The 13,252-nt window shown below is 49.5% G+C and overlaps 2 protein-coding genes across 6 annotated transcripts in view; one reads left to right on the top strand and one right to left on the bottom strand.

Moving 5' to 3' along the window:
* Positions 1-13,252, top strand: part of LOC114486066 (single-stranded DNA-binding protein 3) — a 152,761-nt gene that overhangs the window by 81,400 nt on the left and 58,109 nt on the right. The window lies entirely within an intron of this gene.
* CYB5RL (cytochrome b5 reductase like) overlaps positions 1-13,252 on the bottom strand; it is a 28,128-nt gene that overhangs the window by 7,890 nt on the left and 6,986 nt on the right. For all 5 annotated transcript variants that reach the window (XR_003679631.2, XM_028489361.2, XM_028489363.2 and 2 more), the window contains exons 3-6: positions 12,378-12,526; positions 9,493-9,580; positions 5,994-6,098; positions 1,924-2,127 (exon numbers count right to left, since the gene is read on the bottom strand). Coding sequence is in view for 4 of the 5 variants with exons in the window: in XM_028489361.2 (XP_028345162.1) it covers positions 1,924-2,127; positions 5,994-6,098; positions 9,493-9,580; positions 12,378-12,526 (546 nt within the window). In the remaining variant the exon portion in view is untranslated. The remainder of the gene's footprint in view (positions 1-1,923; positions 2,128-5,993; positions 6,099-9,492; positions 9,581-12,377; positions 12,527-13,252) is intronic.

Genomic DNA, 13,252 nt, shown 5'->3' with positions numbered 1-13,252 from the left:
AAAAAAAAAAAAAAAAAAAAAAAAAGCCCCGGCTCAGGGTAGAAGGTCCCCTATTGGTGGTGAACTTTAACTCTGCCCTCAAGCCCGGGCTCAAATGCCATCTCTGTGAAGCCCTCTCTGCTTGCCTCCAGCACCCTGAACACCCTCCACAGCACCTATCCCTGTGCTGTCTTACACTGACAAGCAATAAGAGCATGGCCTTGCCAGCAACTTGCTGTGTTACCTTGGGCAAGGTTCTTAACCTCTCTGTGTCTCAGTTTCCACATCTATTAAAAGGCCATGATGGCAGTATAAGCCTCCTAAGATTGTTGTGGGGATTAAATGAGTTAATACACATAAAGTGCTTAGAACAGTGCTAGGCACAGAGAAAGCGCTCGATGAAGGGGAGCCCTTGTCAGCCATCTCTGTGGCTGTCTCCACATATATAGTTGAGCACCTGGAGCGCAGTAAGAGGCCACCTTCATTTTTATTCTTATTTATTTATTAAAAAAAAATTTTTTTTTGGCCACCCTGTGTGGCATGTGGGATCTTAGTTCCCTGACCAGGCATTGAACCCCTGTGCCCTGCAGTGGAAGCACAGAATCTTAACCACTGGACCGCCAGGGACATCCCATTTTCGTTTTTAAATCCCTGGCACCTGGCACGTGGTGGGGGAAAGGGAGGCTGGCCAACAGCCAGGGCAATTCCGCCAGGTGCCTTCCTTCCTGCCACCTGCCCTGACCAGCTCTTAGGCAGGCCTGAGCGTGCTCCCGGCAGGAGTGGCCCTCCCCTTGCCCCTCTCCCCTCAGCTGTACCTTAGCCCTCTGCTTCATCCCTGACCTTGGGCACTGCTGTGGCTGCTAATGTTCACCAAGCACGACCCCCTCGGTGTTCATGCCACTGAGCATTCTGCCCCATGCACAGGCCTGTGGACTCTGGCCCCTGAGGACCTCAGGACCTCTGGTTGCCTGACACCCTCCCCCACCCAGCCACAATGTCGAGGATCATGTAAGTCTTTAGGGACACTCTAAAGCAGTCTCAAGAGGAAACTGATGACAAGGGTGCTCCAAAGTACAGGTCAATGAGGCTGACCCTGACCACGAGAATGGAGGGGAGGCACCAGCAGGGAACCTCAACCCAGGGCATGCAGGAAAGAGAAATAAAGCTACAGACTAGGCGAAGGCCACTGAACAAAGATAGCTGAGGGCCTGGCTTGAGGTAAGGGGCAAGACAGCCCTCCATGCTGCGGCCCTGTGGGGAGGGTCCAGAGGGGTGGCTTGAATGAATGGAGGGGATGGGGAACCAGAGGGAAGAGGGCTCAGGAGGCAAAGCCGCTTCCAGCTAGAGTGGCTGTAACTTGGAGGATTTGAAAGCAGCTTTGTTCCCAGGCGGGAACAAAGTGATGTGGAAAAGACCCTAACAAATGCAGTGAACTGGATCCGGTTTACTCCACCAGCCATTGCCGGGGTGAGTGCCTACTCCATGCCTGGTGCTGTGCAAAGCATTGAGAGCGTGGTGATCCAGACACGTGGTCCCTGCCTCAAGGAGCTATCACGGCCAGAGGACGTCTGTGCCTGGCCCACTGATTCTACAACCAGGCCCCCCGCCCATACAACAGAGGATGCCAGAGGGTGGATGGCAGGCAGCAAAGCATGGTGGGTGAGAGCTGGCGCTCTGGAAGCAGACAGTCTCGGGTTCATATCCTGGCTTCACCGTCTGGCAGCACGACACCAGCTGGTGCCTTCACCTCTGAGCGTCAGTTTCCTCATCTGCATAGTGAACACGGCAACACCTGCCTTCCTTGCCAGGCACACACTGGGGGTTCCACCAGTGGCAGGGATGACTATTATGGCATGGGGCAGAGAGCCCACAGCATGTCCTCAAGACGGGTGCAGGGGACAGGAGAGTCTCAATCAGGGAAGGAAACCATCCCCCTGGGCTCACCTGGCTGAGTACAAAGAAGGTGCGGACATTCCAGAAACGAGCCTGCTCCCGGAGGAAGGTTTTCAGGTAGATGCCCTCAAAGGTCTTGAAGCAGCCGACCAGGGTGATGAAGGTCTCATCCTCTGCGTTGTCTGTGATGCTCTGCAGGATGGGCACCATGGGGGCCAGGCCGGTGCCAGCAGCCAGCATGAGGAGCTCACCATACTAGGGAACAGGACGGTACATGACAGGGGTGGGCTGGGAAGGGGTCTGACCCCACCTATCCTCTATGGGGGCTTTTCTTGGGCTTGCTTGAACTGGATGGCACTGCCCTTCCTGGGTGTCCCACCCATCTGAGTTCGCCTCTCTACCTCCTCCAGAAAACCATCCTTGCCTGTGAAAGCCTACAGCTTATGAGGTCTATGGAACAGAAATCATGGAATCTGGAGGCTGAAAGGGAACATGATGGTGCAGTCATCCTGCAAGTGGCTTGGCTGCCTTCTAAAGCATCCCCACGGGACTCTGCTTACATACTTCTGCTGATAGGTAGTCCACTACCTCCCAAGGAAGTCTGCTCCATTACAGACTGACTCCTCTTGCCAGGGAAGGCTTCCCACCTCACACTGAGCTGACACCTGTTCCCACCAAAGCTTTGCCCTCCCACCCCCATCCCAGCCCTGCCCTCCAGGCTGCTTCCTCTGCCCCAGGGTAACCCTGCAGAGATCTGAGGCCCTTGGCTTGGACCCTGAGCCTGCTCGTCTCTAGACTAAATGAGATACTATACCTCAGTGCCTGGCAATCAAAGTGAGCTCCCTCCCAAGAGGCACCTGTCCCATCAGCTCCCCATCACTGAACCTATTTCCTGGCTCTAGGCCTCTTTAAGATCAGTGCCTAGAAGGTTAGTGCCTGACCCGCACAGTGAGGTATTCACCGACATCCTTCTAGAGATTAGGCCTCTGTGCGCAGTCTGAGTGTTCACCAGCTTTAGTGACAGCCACTGCACACCACACTACTGCATGGAATGCTTCCTGGACCATCAGGAGTCATGCAGATCTGCAGGTAAACCCCCAGTCATGCGATCTGGGCAAGTTCTTTCACCTCTCTGAGCCTTGGTTTCTTCAATGGTAAAAAAATAACAGCACCTCCCCCAGAAGAGCACCTATCTCAGAACTGTCATAAGGATTAAAGAGATGACATAAAGTACCTGGTATGGGACTTCCCTGGTGGCGCAGTGGTTAAGAATCTGCCTTCCAGTGCAGGGGACACAGGTTCGATCCCTGGTCCAGGAGGATCCCGTATGTCACGGAGCAACTAAGCCCGTGCGCCACAACTACCGAGCCTGTGCTCTAGAGCCCATGAGCCGCAACTACTGAGCCCGCATGCCGCAACTACTGAAGCCCGTGCACCCAGAGCCCACGCTCCGCAACAAGAGAAGCCACCGCGCCGCAACGAAGAGCAGCCCCCGCTCACCACAACTAGAGAGAAAGCCCACGTGCAGCAACAAAGACCCAACGTGGCCAAAAAAAATGAATAAATAAAATAAAATAAATTCTAAAATAAAATTTAAAAAAATAATCAATTGCCTGGTATGGAGCCTGGGGCTTAATACAATTAGATTCCTTCCCTCACTGAGCCCTACTGTTAGCCCATCATCCTGTCCTGTGTTCATGCTCTCCCAGCCTCCCAGTCACGGGGTGTGCCGTGCTCCCCCTTTCTCCCATCACTGCTCAGGCTCTCCTCTGGGGAGCCTTCCCTGAGCCAGGGGCAGGTGAGGGGTCCTTCTTGTGTTCCCACAGCCCTCTGTGCATCCCTCTTCACACTTGTCACACTGTGTTGTTGTCATTTATTTGTGCACCTGTCTCCCCATCAGACTGTGAGCTTCTGGAGGACAGGACTCATCTGACCCATCTCTGAGCCCCCAGGGTCCAGCACTGGCCTGGCCCTGGGTGAATACCTATGAAAGTCTGTGGAATGAATGCAAGACAGATTCTAATGTGTCAGTCTCAGGGCTGACGTGATCCATCTGCATTGAAGATGGCTGCAGAGTGGCAAGACTGGGCTGCATCCTAGCATCCTCACAGGAGCAGAGCCAAGCCTTAGCCACAGTTTCAGTGGCCAAGTGTTCATGTGTGACACACCATGTCTTTTCCCTCATGGCCGGGCCCTACACCCTCCCAGACAGGAAGTGCAGGGCTTTCCAGTGGGGTCTGTGGATGCCAAGGTAGTAAGACTGGTATGTCCAGGAAGATGGTCTGCAGGTATTCTTTATTTCTTCTTTTAGCTTCTTTATTTATTTTTTTTATTTTTAAAAATTTTTTTGCCTGTACCAGGCAGCATGCGGAACTTCCCCGACCAGGGATCAAACCTGTGTCCCCTGTAGTGGAAGTGCAGAGTCTTAACCACTGGACCACCAGGGAAGTCTCTTTTAGCTTCTTTATATCTGCTGAATTTTTTTTTAGTAATGAACAGGAACTGCATTTGTAGTAAGGAAAATACCAATAAAAGCTATTTTTAAATTAAACAAAAAGAATGGACCCACAGACATAGAAAACAAACTTATGGTTACCAAAGGGGAAGGGAGAGGAGGGATAAATTAGGAGTTTGGGATTAACATATATATACTACCGTATATAAAATAGATAACCAACAAGGACCTGCTGTATAGCACAGGGAACTATACTCAGTACTTTGTAATAACCTATAAGGGAAAAGAATCTGAAAAAGAATAGATGTATATGTGTGTGTGTGTGTATGTGTGTGTGTGTGTACATATGTGCGCATATATATATATAATATATATATACATATACATATACGTATATATATATACACACACATATTTATGTATGTATAACTGAATCACTTTGCTATACACTTGAAAGTAACACATTGTAAATCAACTGTACTTCAATTAAAAAAAAAGAATGGAGAGGAAAAATGATTCATTCTTTTCCATTTGTTTTTGTTTTGCTTTGTTTTCCTAATTATAAAGGTAATAGGTACTCATTATGGATAATTTGGAAAACATAATGAAGAAAATAAAAATCACCCATAATTCCACTACCCAGAGCTGCTAACATTTTATTGCTTTTTTTAAAAAAATATTTTTTCTGGGGACTTCCCTGGTGGTCCAGTGGTTAAGACTCTGCACTTCCACCTCAGGGGGCCTGGGTTCAATCCCTGGTCGGGGAACTAAGATCCTGCATGCCATGCGGTGTGGCCAGAAAAAAAAAAAAGAAAGAAAGAAAGAAAAGGAATTCTTTAAAAAAATATATATTTTTTCTGTGCAATTTAACTTAGTTTCCTAACATTGTATATTCAGTTTACCTAGTGTTTGTCACTTGATCTTACAGCTTAAGCATTAACATCATTTATAAACATAATTTTAAAATCCAAGACAGTAGCCTATCACGTATCTGTAACTCAGTGTACTTAACTGTTCTGTTGTTGGATGTTCAGTTGTCTCCAATTTCTTGCTATTATAAATAAAGCCGCAATGAACATGTGCAAGAGGCAGCGTTTTGGATTCTTTCCATAGGACAGACTTCAGAAGTGGAAGCACTGGGTCAAGGGTGTGAAGATTCCTAAGACTCCCAGTGCATACTGTCAAACTGCTTTCCAGATATGCACCAACTGATGAGAAATGACTGATTCTTCCTGGGAATGTCAGGGGAGGATGTGAACATGCCGTGAAGATGAGGGGAAGAGCCTTTGGGTTGGGAAGCAGGGGGCTCCCAAGCAGTGACCCACAGGGTGTATTTAGGGAGTGGTCTCATGGTTTTGTAAATGGAATGTGAAACTGGAAAGATATCTGAGAGTCAGATGGCATAAGGGCCCTAAATACCTAGCTCATAGTCTGAATTTTTCCAAGCAATGGGCAGGCAAGGATGGTTCCAGAACATGGGCAGGCAGTTTTGTTTCTTAGCGCCTATTCCCATCTCCTCCCATGTCCAACCCCAAGGATACTCCTGGGATTAGGTTTGGGCTCAAGAAGAATGGCACAGTGAGATTCTATGGCCTGAAACATGAGAACCACATTCCTGGAAGCTAAGCTGGGAGGGTTCTCCTGAGGACTCAGTGCGGGCACTGACCTGGTTTGGTTTATAGAAGAAGCCTCCGAAAGGTCCTCGCCAGAAAGCCGTGTCTCCTGCTTTCCAGGACTCCACATACTGGGACATCAGCCCTGTCGGGTAGCACTGGGAGGAAACGAAGGGAGACCTCGTTAAGACAGGCACATACATGTTGCCAATACAAACCACATCAGCCTCGAAAGTGGAGCCCTTCCTGCACTCTCAGTGCTTTAACACGTGTTGTCTCATTTAATCCTAATTATCCATGAAGTTGGTACTGTCGTTCCCCGTTTTCAGGTGAGGCCAAGAAGCTTACACAGAAGGTAAATGGTTAAGACTGGGATGAGAATCCCTAAGACCTACGGCCTTAACTACAGAGGTCTCAAACCAAATAACTACAATGGCCATGTGGGTAACATAACTGAGTGAAGAACTGGGTATGAGATGATTGATGGCAACTAACAGTCTCAGCGTCAGGGAGACAAGAGTGACTGGTGGGGACTACAGTAAATTGGTGAGTGAATACTCTTTCTAAAGGAGGAAACCACTCTGCAAATTCCAGTACACAGTCCGCGAGGCCAGCGATGCCAGATCTTCTGACTCTCTAAGAGGGGCAGGAAATCCATATTTTTGTGAAAATTTTCCCATTTTTGAAATGTTGGCCATTAATTCAACATTTTAAAACACTGTGCAGGCCAAGACCAAATATATTTACGGGCTAGAGTCCGCCTCATTTGCAAGCTCTGCATATCCCTGCACTGTCTTCTGGCTGGATGAAAAAAGTGAAGCTTGTGGAGGGGGGTCCTCCATGGGGGAAGTGCACACTCTGCTCTCACTCTGTGTCAGGCACCATGCTGGGGCTGCAGGGGAGATCGCTGGACCTTAAGCTCCATGGAGGCAGCCAGTGCCTGAATCATGGAAAGGACTTAAACATCTGAATGAATGAATGAATGAACCCAGATTCAGGCCCTCCCTTTAAGGAGCTCACAGTCTAAGAGGCACCTAAGTCTCAGACATACACAAGGTAGAGACTACCCAACCCCCCGTGAGAAGGATGAAGTGCTGGGAGAACCCTGAGGAGGTGCAGTCACTTCCAATGAAGTGGGACAGAGGACAGCTTCCTGGAGGGGGAAGCTAAGCTGGACCTTGAAGATTGGCTAGACTCAAACTCACTGCGGATGCGGGAAGGAGGGCAGAGAGAATTCTGGGCATCAGGTGTGGTATGGTCAGGGGTAAGACAGCCCAGGAAGGGTGTCTGGAGAAATTATAACCAGGCTTGAAGAAGAGACTGGGCTTTGGTCACCAGACATGCTTTTAAGCACCCACAGCTACTTCTGGTGCCGTCCCTGCCTTCCTTGGGCACCACATGCATAAAGCAAGGGAAGTCTTCCGCTTACCTGAAGAGGTCTGGGGAGGAGGCTACAGTTTTTCTCCTAACTTGCTGGAGGCTATATTTCAGCGCACACCTTGTTTTGTGGCCCCAGTCTCGGGGAGGCACAGCCCCAGGGGTGGCCTTAGTGGCCCTATGGCACAGATAGCACTCAAGGAGAAAGGAAAGATTTTTCTGTGCCTCTGGCACCCACACGGAGCCTGGCACAGAGTAAATGCTCAATACACACTTGTTAAACAGAACTGATACTGAACTTGTTCTTCCACTTGAGATCATATTACCCCAGGGACCTTGGGACAATGACATCATCTGTCTGGGCTTCAGTTTCTTCATCTGTAAAGTGGGGAGAATATGATCTACTCTGCAGGGTGATTATGAGGTTGAAACGAGATAATTAAAATAAAGAGCTAGAAGCAGTACCTGGTACCCAGAAGGTGCCAGAGAAATGGGAGCTCCTCCTTCCCATCTACATGGGAGGGTAAACCTTACAAAACCCATCTGCCTTCCCAATTTGCAAAGACATTTCCAGCTCTTCCCAGCCAGTGGCTTAGGGATAATTAAGCATCTCTCTAAAGAGAGGCTTTCCGGTAAACGAAGGAGAAAATCAGCCCTGCAGCTGGGAGAGATCCAGCTGCCCTGAAGAACTGTCTCCAGGCTTATCCTTTCAATAGAAACACACCCAGACAAGCAGCTTGGGGAAGCAAGCCATTTGGAGAGGATTTGTGGAATCTCCCAGACAAACAGTTGCGTGGAAAAGGGATCCCATCCAAGCTTATGTGTGAGGGAATAAATACTCCAGCTCTGAAGGCAGGAGGGGATGGTTGGGAGCCAGAGACGGTGCTGGGGACCTGGAGTCAGAAGGCCAGGGCTCACCTACCAGCCGTACTTCTTACTACCTGGGGGAGCCTCAGGCCCTCCTGGGGCCTCAGTTTGCTTATCAGTGAAATGGGGATAACTCCTGTCCTACAAGGGAGACAAAGGATGTGAAAACTATTCCTAAATATAGGTGTTCCCTAGGATTCCATTTGGGAAATGATCTAGGGCTATGTATTAGGCTGACCCATATGAAACTGCTGTTTCTGTAAGTCAAAAATGTTAGCATGTCAGCAATTTCATGTAGTTCAACCTAATTATTTTTGCACATAATTGGACCTTCATGACGTCTTATACATTTGTTGCCTATTCCTTGGGTCTCTGGGATATTTTGCATCCAGCCCACTTTGTTCATCTCATCTCTGCCAATTTCCCCACCCATCTCGGCTGCCCCTACAAGCAACTCTCCTCCCGCCACTCAGACTGGGTACAGTTCCCAGAACACCCTGCTCTATTTCACCCCTCCCTGCCTTCGGTTATCCGTCCCCCTGGAATGCCACTGCTAACTTGTATTCCTTCCTCAAGGCCCAACTCAAATGCCCCGACCCCTGCCAACCCACCTGCGAGATGATTTCAGGTTACTTTGGCCCCCAACGTCCTCCATGTCCCATCTTTTGCCTACAAAAGTGTTCCAGGATAAATGACTAACAGTTCCCCAAATCATGCCTCCTTTGCCGCTGTACGTGCTGATACAGCACTCAGAGCTTCCTTCCCACTCCTGAGCTTAAACATAGAGCTCAGACACACAGCTTCCTCTAGGAAGCCCAGCTTACCTTCCCTGCAGCCCCAGCTGCCGAGTTGGGTTGGGGCCTCCTGTCACAGCGTCTACCACCTTGTACTGTCCCAGTCTGGCCCCTGTCTGAGGGCGGGAGCCGTGTCTGACTCTCCCTGGACACCCGTGCCCAGCACACAGTAGGTGCACATGACTTGGTTCCCCTTTCACTGGCTCAGTGCTTACGCTCCATCAATAGGGAAGAAGGTGAGGAGGAACAGCTTTACTTTTCTCAGTCCAAGCCTGTTTTTCCTAAAATCTATCAGGAACATGCCCTCTGTTGGTGGACCAGTAGCCTCCTTTCCCCAGGAAAGGAGGAGATGAGAAAAGGCCTCTTTCATTGTCCTTGCTCTTCCCTCAAGCCAGCTTCCTCCCATGTGAGCACTGGCTTTTCCCATGTCAGAGGGAAGTGCCCCACCCTGACCAAGCTGGCAAATGGAGGTCTAGTCCACAGCCTCTTAGAGCATCCGTGTGAGTTGGCTCACCTTGATTAAAACTTCAAAGTATCCTTTTGCGTTGGCAGGGCTGATGGGCGTATAGGCTCTCTGAATTTCTAAGCCATCTACTATCCCTCTGGGAAAGAGAAGCACTCAGTCAGGCAGTCAGCCAGTCATTCAACAAACCCTTAGAGTACCGAATCTGTGCCAGGCTGGTGAAAGTGAAGGTGGGGGCCCAGTCATCCCCAGTGGTCCTCACAGAGGGGCAGGCAAGATGGAGCAGAAGAAAATAGCACTGGGCTCCCGCCACTGCCATGTGCTGGCTGTGAGACCCTGGGCAGGTCATTTAAACCCTCAGCTGCCCCTTCTGTAAAATGGGGACAACTGTCTGTGCCCCTGCTGTGTGGCTCCACAGGGGTCACAGGTGAAAAAGTGCTTCAAAAAGTACACTGATGGGCTTCCCTGGTGGCGCAGTGGTTAAGAATCCACCTGCCAATGCAGGGGACACGGGTTCAAGCCCTGGTCCGGGAAGATCCCGCATGCCACGGAGCAACTAAGCCAGTGCACCACAGCTACTGAGCCTGCGCTCTAGAGCCCGCGAGCCAAAACTACTGAAGCCCACGCGGCTAGAGCCCGTGCTCCACAACAAGAGAAGGCACTGCAATGAGAAGCCCGCGCACTGCAACAAAGAGTAGCCCCTGCTCACTGCAACTAGAGAAAGCCCGTGTGCAGCAACGAAGACCCAACGCAGCCAAAATAAATTAAAAAAAAAAAAAAGTACACTGATGATGTGAGCTATTTTAGGACATCACTGGGGTTTTTCCTGACCTCTCCTCGACCACAGAATGATCAAGATAAAAATAACTATATTTAACAAGCGTTTAACATTTATCAAACACGACCGCATGCCAGGAGCATCAGAAGTGAAAGGATCCTCAAAGGTGCCCTAGTCCAAAGCCTGACCCCATGCATGAATCCCCTCCAGTGTTATCAACAAGGGGGCCAGGAGCACAATCATGAGTAATAATAAGAGCAGCCATGTTGCAGTAAATGCCTATGATGCATCAAGCATATTATACGCAGTATCTCATTTATTCAAACAATAACCAAAATGAGGAAACCAAGGCTTAGAGAAGGGATGTCACCTGCCTGAGGTCACACAGCTAGAATTCACCTGTAGCTCTATCTGCCTCCAGGTCTGGGTTCCTTACCACTACTCAGAGCTTCCCTGGAGCACCTAAGCACTCCTCTCTTAAGCCCTACTATGTACAAAATTTTCTTCTTCGAGGTATGCAAAGATTAAAACGCCTGTCCCAATGTATCAAAAGTTGGGCAGAAATATTCAATAAATGCTTACAGAACAAACAAGGAAATAACAAACAGAACATATGGCATGGCTCAGATGCAAAGGGCACTGTGACATTTGCTATGACAGAGGTAAAAGTGACAGGCACTCTCACCTAGGGAACCTCTGAAGGCCTTGAGCTCAGAAGGTCTTCAAGGACAAGCAGGCCACTAACAGGTAACAATGGGCAGGAAGTAAAGTAATTCCAAGCAGAGGGAACAGCCTGGGCAAAAGCTTAGAGGTAGGATAATGTAGGGCAAGCCAGGAACTGGCGAGTGGGCCTCGGGGCTGGAACAAGGGGCACGTATGGGGGTGGTTGGGGGGGTGGGAGAAGAACTTGGTGGGCAAGGAGGCTGGGGCCTTGGGTTAGAGTGTCACTGGGGAGGCACTGGGGAGTACCAGAAGGGGGCTGAATGAGGAGGGATGAGGTCAGCTACATGTGTTAGAAATGTCACTGGAGTGACAGAGAGGGGCCAGACTAGAGGCAGGTAGTTCTGGGCATCCCTGACTTATGGATGAAGGGTTGCTTGGGGCTGTGACCTGTCCTGTGGCCCCTCTTGTCCACTGCATCAGTGACCTTTAAGGACCGTCAGCCAGGCCACAGGCCAGAACAAGCTGGGCGCAAACACCAGGGATCAGTGCAAGGCAGGTGACCAGAGTGTGATGAGTAATAAGCTCTCTCCTGGTTTCCTTCCTTGTCCTCTGGCTATACTTTCCATCTCCGTTGATGGCTCTGCCTCCTCTTGCCAACATCATAAATGCTGGAGTTGCCAGGGTTCGGTCCTACCTCCTTCCTTCTTTCCATGCCCCACATGCTCCCAAATGCCATCCAGGCATAACAGTATACCTGGATGATTCCCAGATCCACGTCTGCAGCTCAGACTTCTCTGCTGAGCTTCAGACCCAGAGAGTCAACTGCCTGGCAGTCACCTCCATCTGGAGGTCCCAAAGGGTCTTGTCCCTGTGTAGGTGGAGGTGGGGATCAAGGTGGGAGGAGAGTACAAAAGTAAGCTGGAAGGAAGAAGGAAGTTCAGAGGCGTGAAGGGTGTAACTCAGGAGGTGGGCTGTTTGGGTTTGAATCCTTATTAGCTGTGTGATACTGGGCAACTCCCTTATTTTCAACAATAGTGTCTTCTCTATCAACTGGTGCTAATCATATGAGGTTAATACCACAAGCTCTGGAGCCACACTGCTTGCTTTCAAATCCTGGCTCCAACATTTCCTAACTGTGTGATCTTGGGGAAGTTACTAAACCTCTCTGACTTCAGTTTCCTCTAGGCCATGATAATGATGTCTACCACACAGGATTTTGTGAGGAATGAATGAGCTTATACATATGAGCACACAGAACTGTGCCTTGGATACTAAGTGCTAAAAAAGTATTTGCTGTTACTGTTATTATTATTTATTATGAAAATGCATTATCTAGTTCAATTCCAATAGCCCTCAGAGTCATGTATTACTATGTTCATTTTGAAGATGACAAATGGAGATTTAAGGAAGGTTAAGCAGGTTGCCCTAGACCACACAGCTAGCAAATGGCAGAGCAGGGCTGCAAAGCCTGGGTCCTCCCACTACCTGAGTGTACCGTAGGATGAGGTGCTGGCCAGGCCGCAAGCCGAGCCTGCTGTTCCCAGGTAATGCAAACCGGACAAGGTAGGTGTCCTTAGTGAGTCTGTCCGTGGCACTGATGCAGAAGGCTAGGAAGGTCTCTGGGGTCAGCTTGGAAGGACAGCTCTGCAACAGGAAAAGATTCAACAGCTAGAAGCTGGGACTCAGAGACATGCAAGCATCCATGGGCATCCTCCCCACAAGGAGAGGCTATCAAGGCCAAAAAGTTTTCTCTGTAATAGTGTAGTCCCACCTTACTTCCCTTTCAGGCTCTAAGAATGCCAGAACCCTTTACATTGCGCTCACCCTGCTCTGAAGCCTTGTATGGCTCCCCTCAGCCCCAGGATAAAGTGCAAGGTCCTTAACTAGACACTGAAGGGCCCTGTGGATGGGCTGCAAGTCTCATTTTAACTCCCAGGCATCAGACACCAGACTTTTCTCTGTACCCCCAAGAATACCTTGCGGCTTCCTACCTGTGAGTCTTTTTTTTTTTTTTTAACATCTTTATTGGAGTATAATTGCTTTACAATGGTGTGTTAGTTTCTGCTTTACAACAAAGTGAATCAGCCATACATATACATATGTTCCCATATCTCTTCCGTCTTGTGTCTCCCTCCCTCCCACCCTCCCCATCCCATCCCTCCAGGTGGTCACAGACCACGCAGCTGATCTCCATGTGCTATGCGGCTGCCTCCCACTAGGTATCCACCCTATGCTTGGTAGTGTACACATGTCCATGCCACTCTCTCACTTCGTCACAGCTTACCCTTCCCCCTCCCCATATCCTCAAGTCCATGCTCTGGTAGGTCTGTGTTTTATTCCCATCCTACCCCTAGTCTCTTCATGACATTT

This window comes from Physeter macrocephalus, chromosome 4, assembly GCF_002837175.3.
Source record: "Physeter macrocephalus isolate SW-GA chromosome 4, ASM283717v5, whole genome shotgun sequence".
Lineage (NCBI taxonomy): Eukaryota > Metazoa > Chordata > Mammalia > Artiodactyla > Physeteridae > Physeter > Physeter macrocephalus.
The sequence above is the reverse complement of the archived record's forward strand: the minus strand, read 5'-3'. Positions and strand labels throughout refer to the sequence as shown.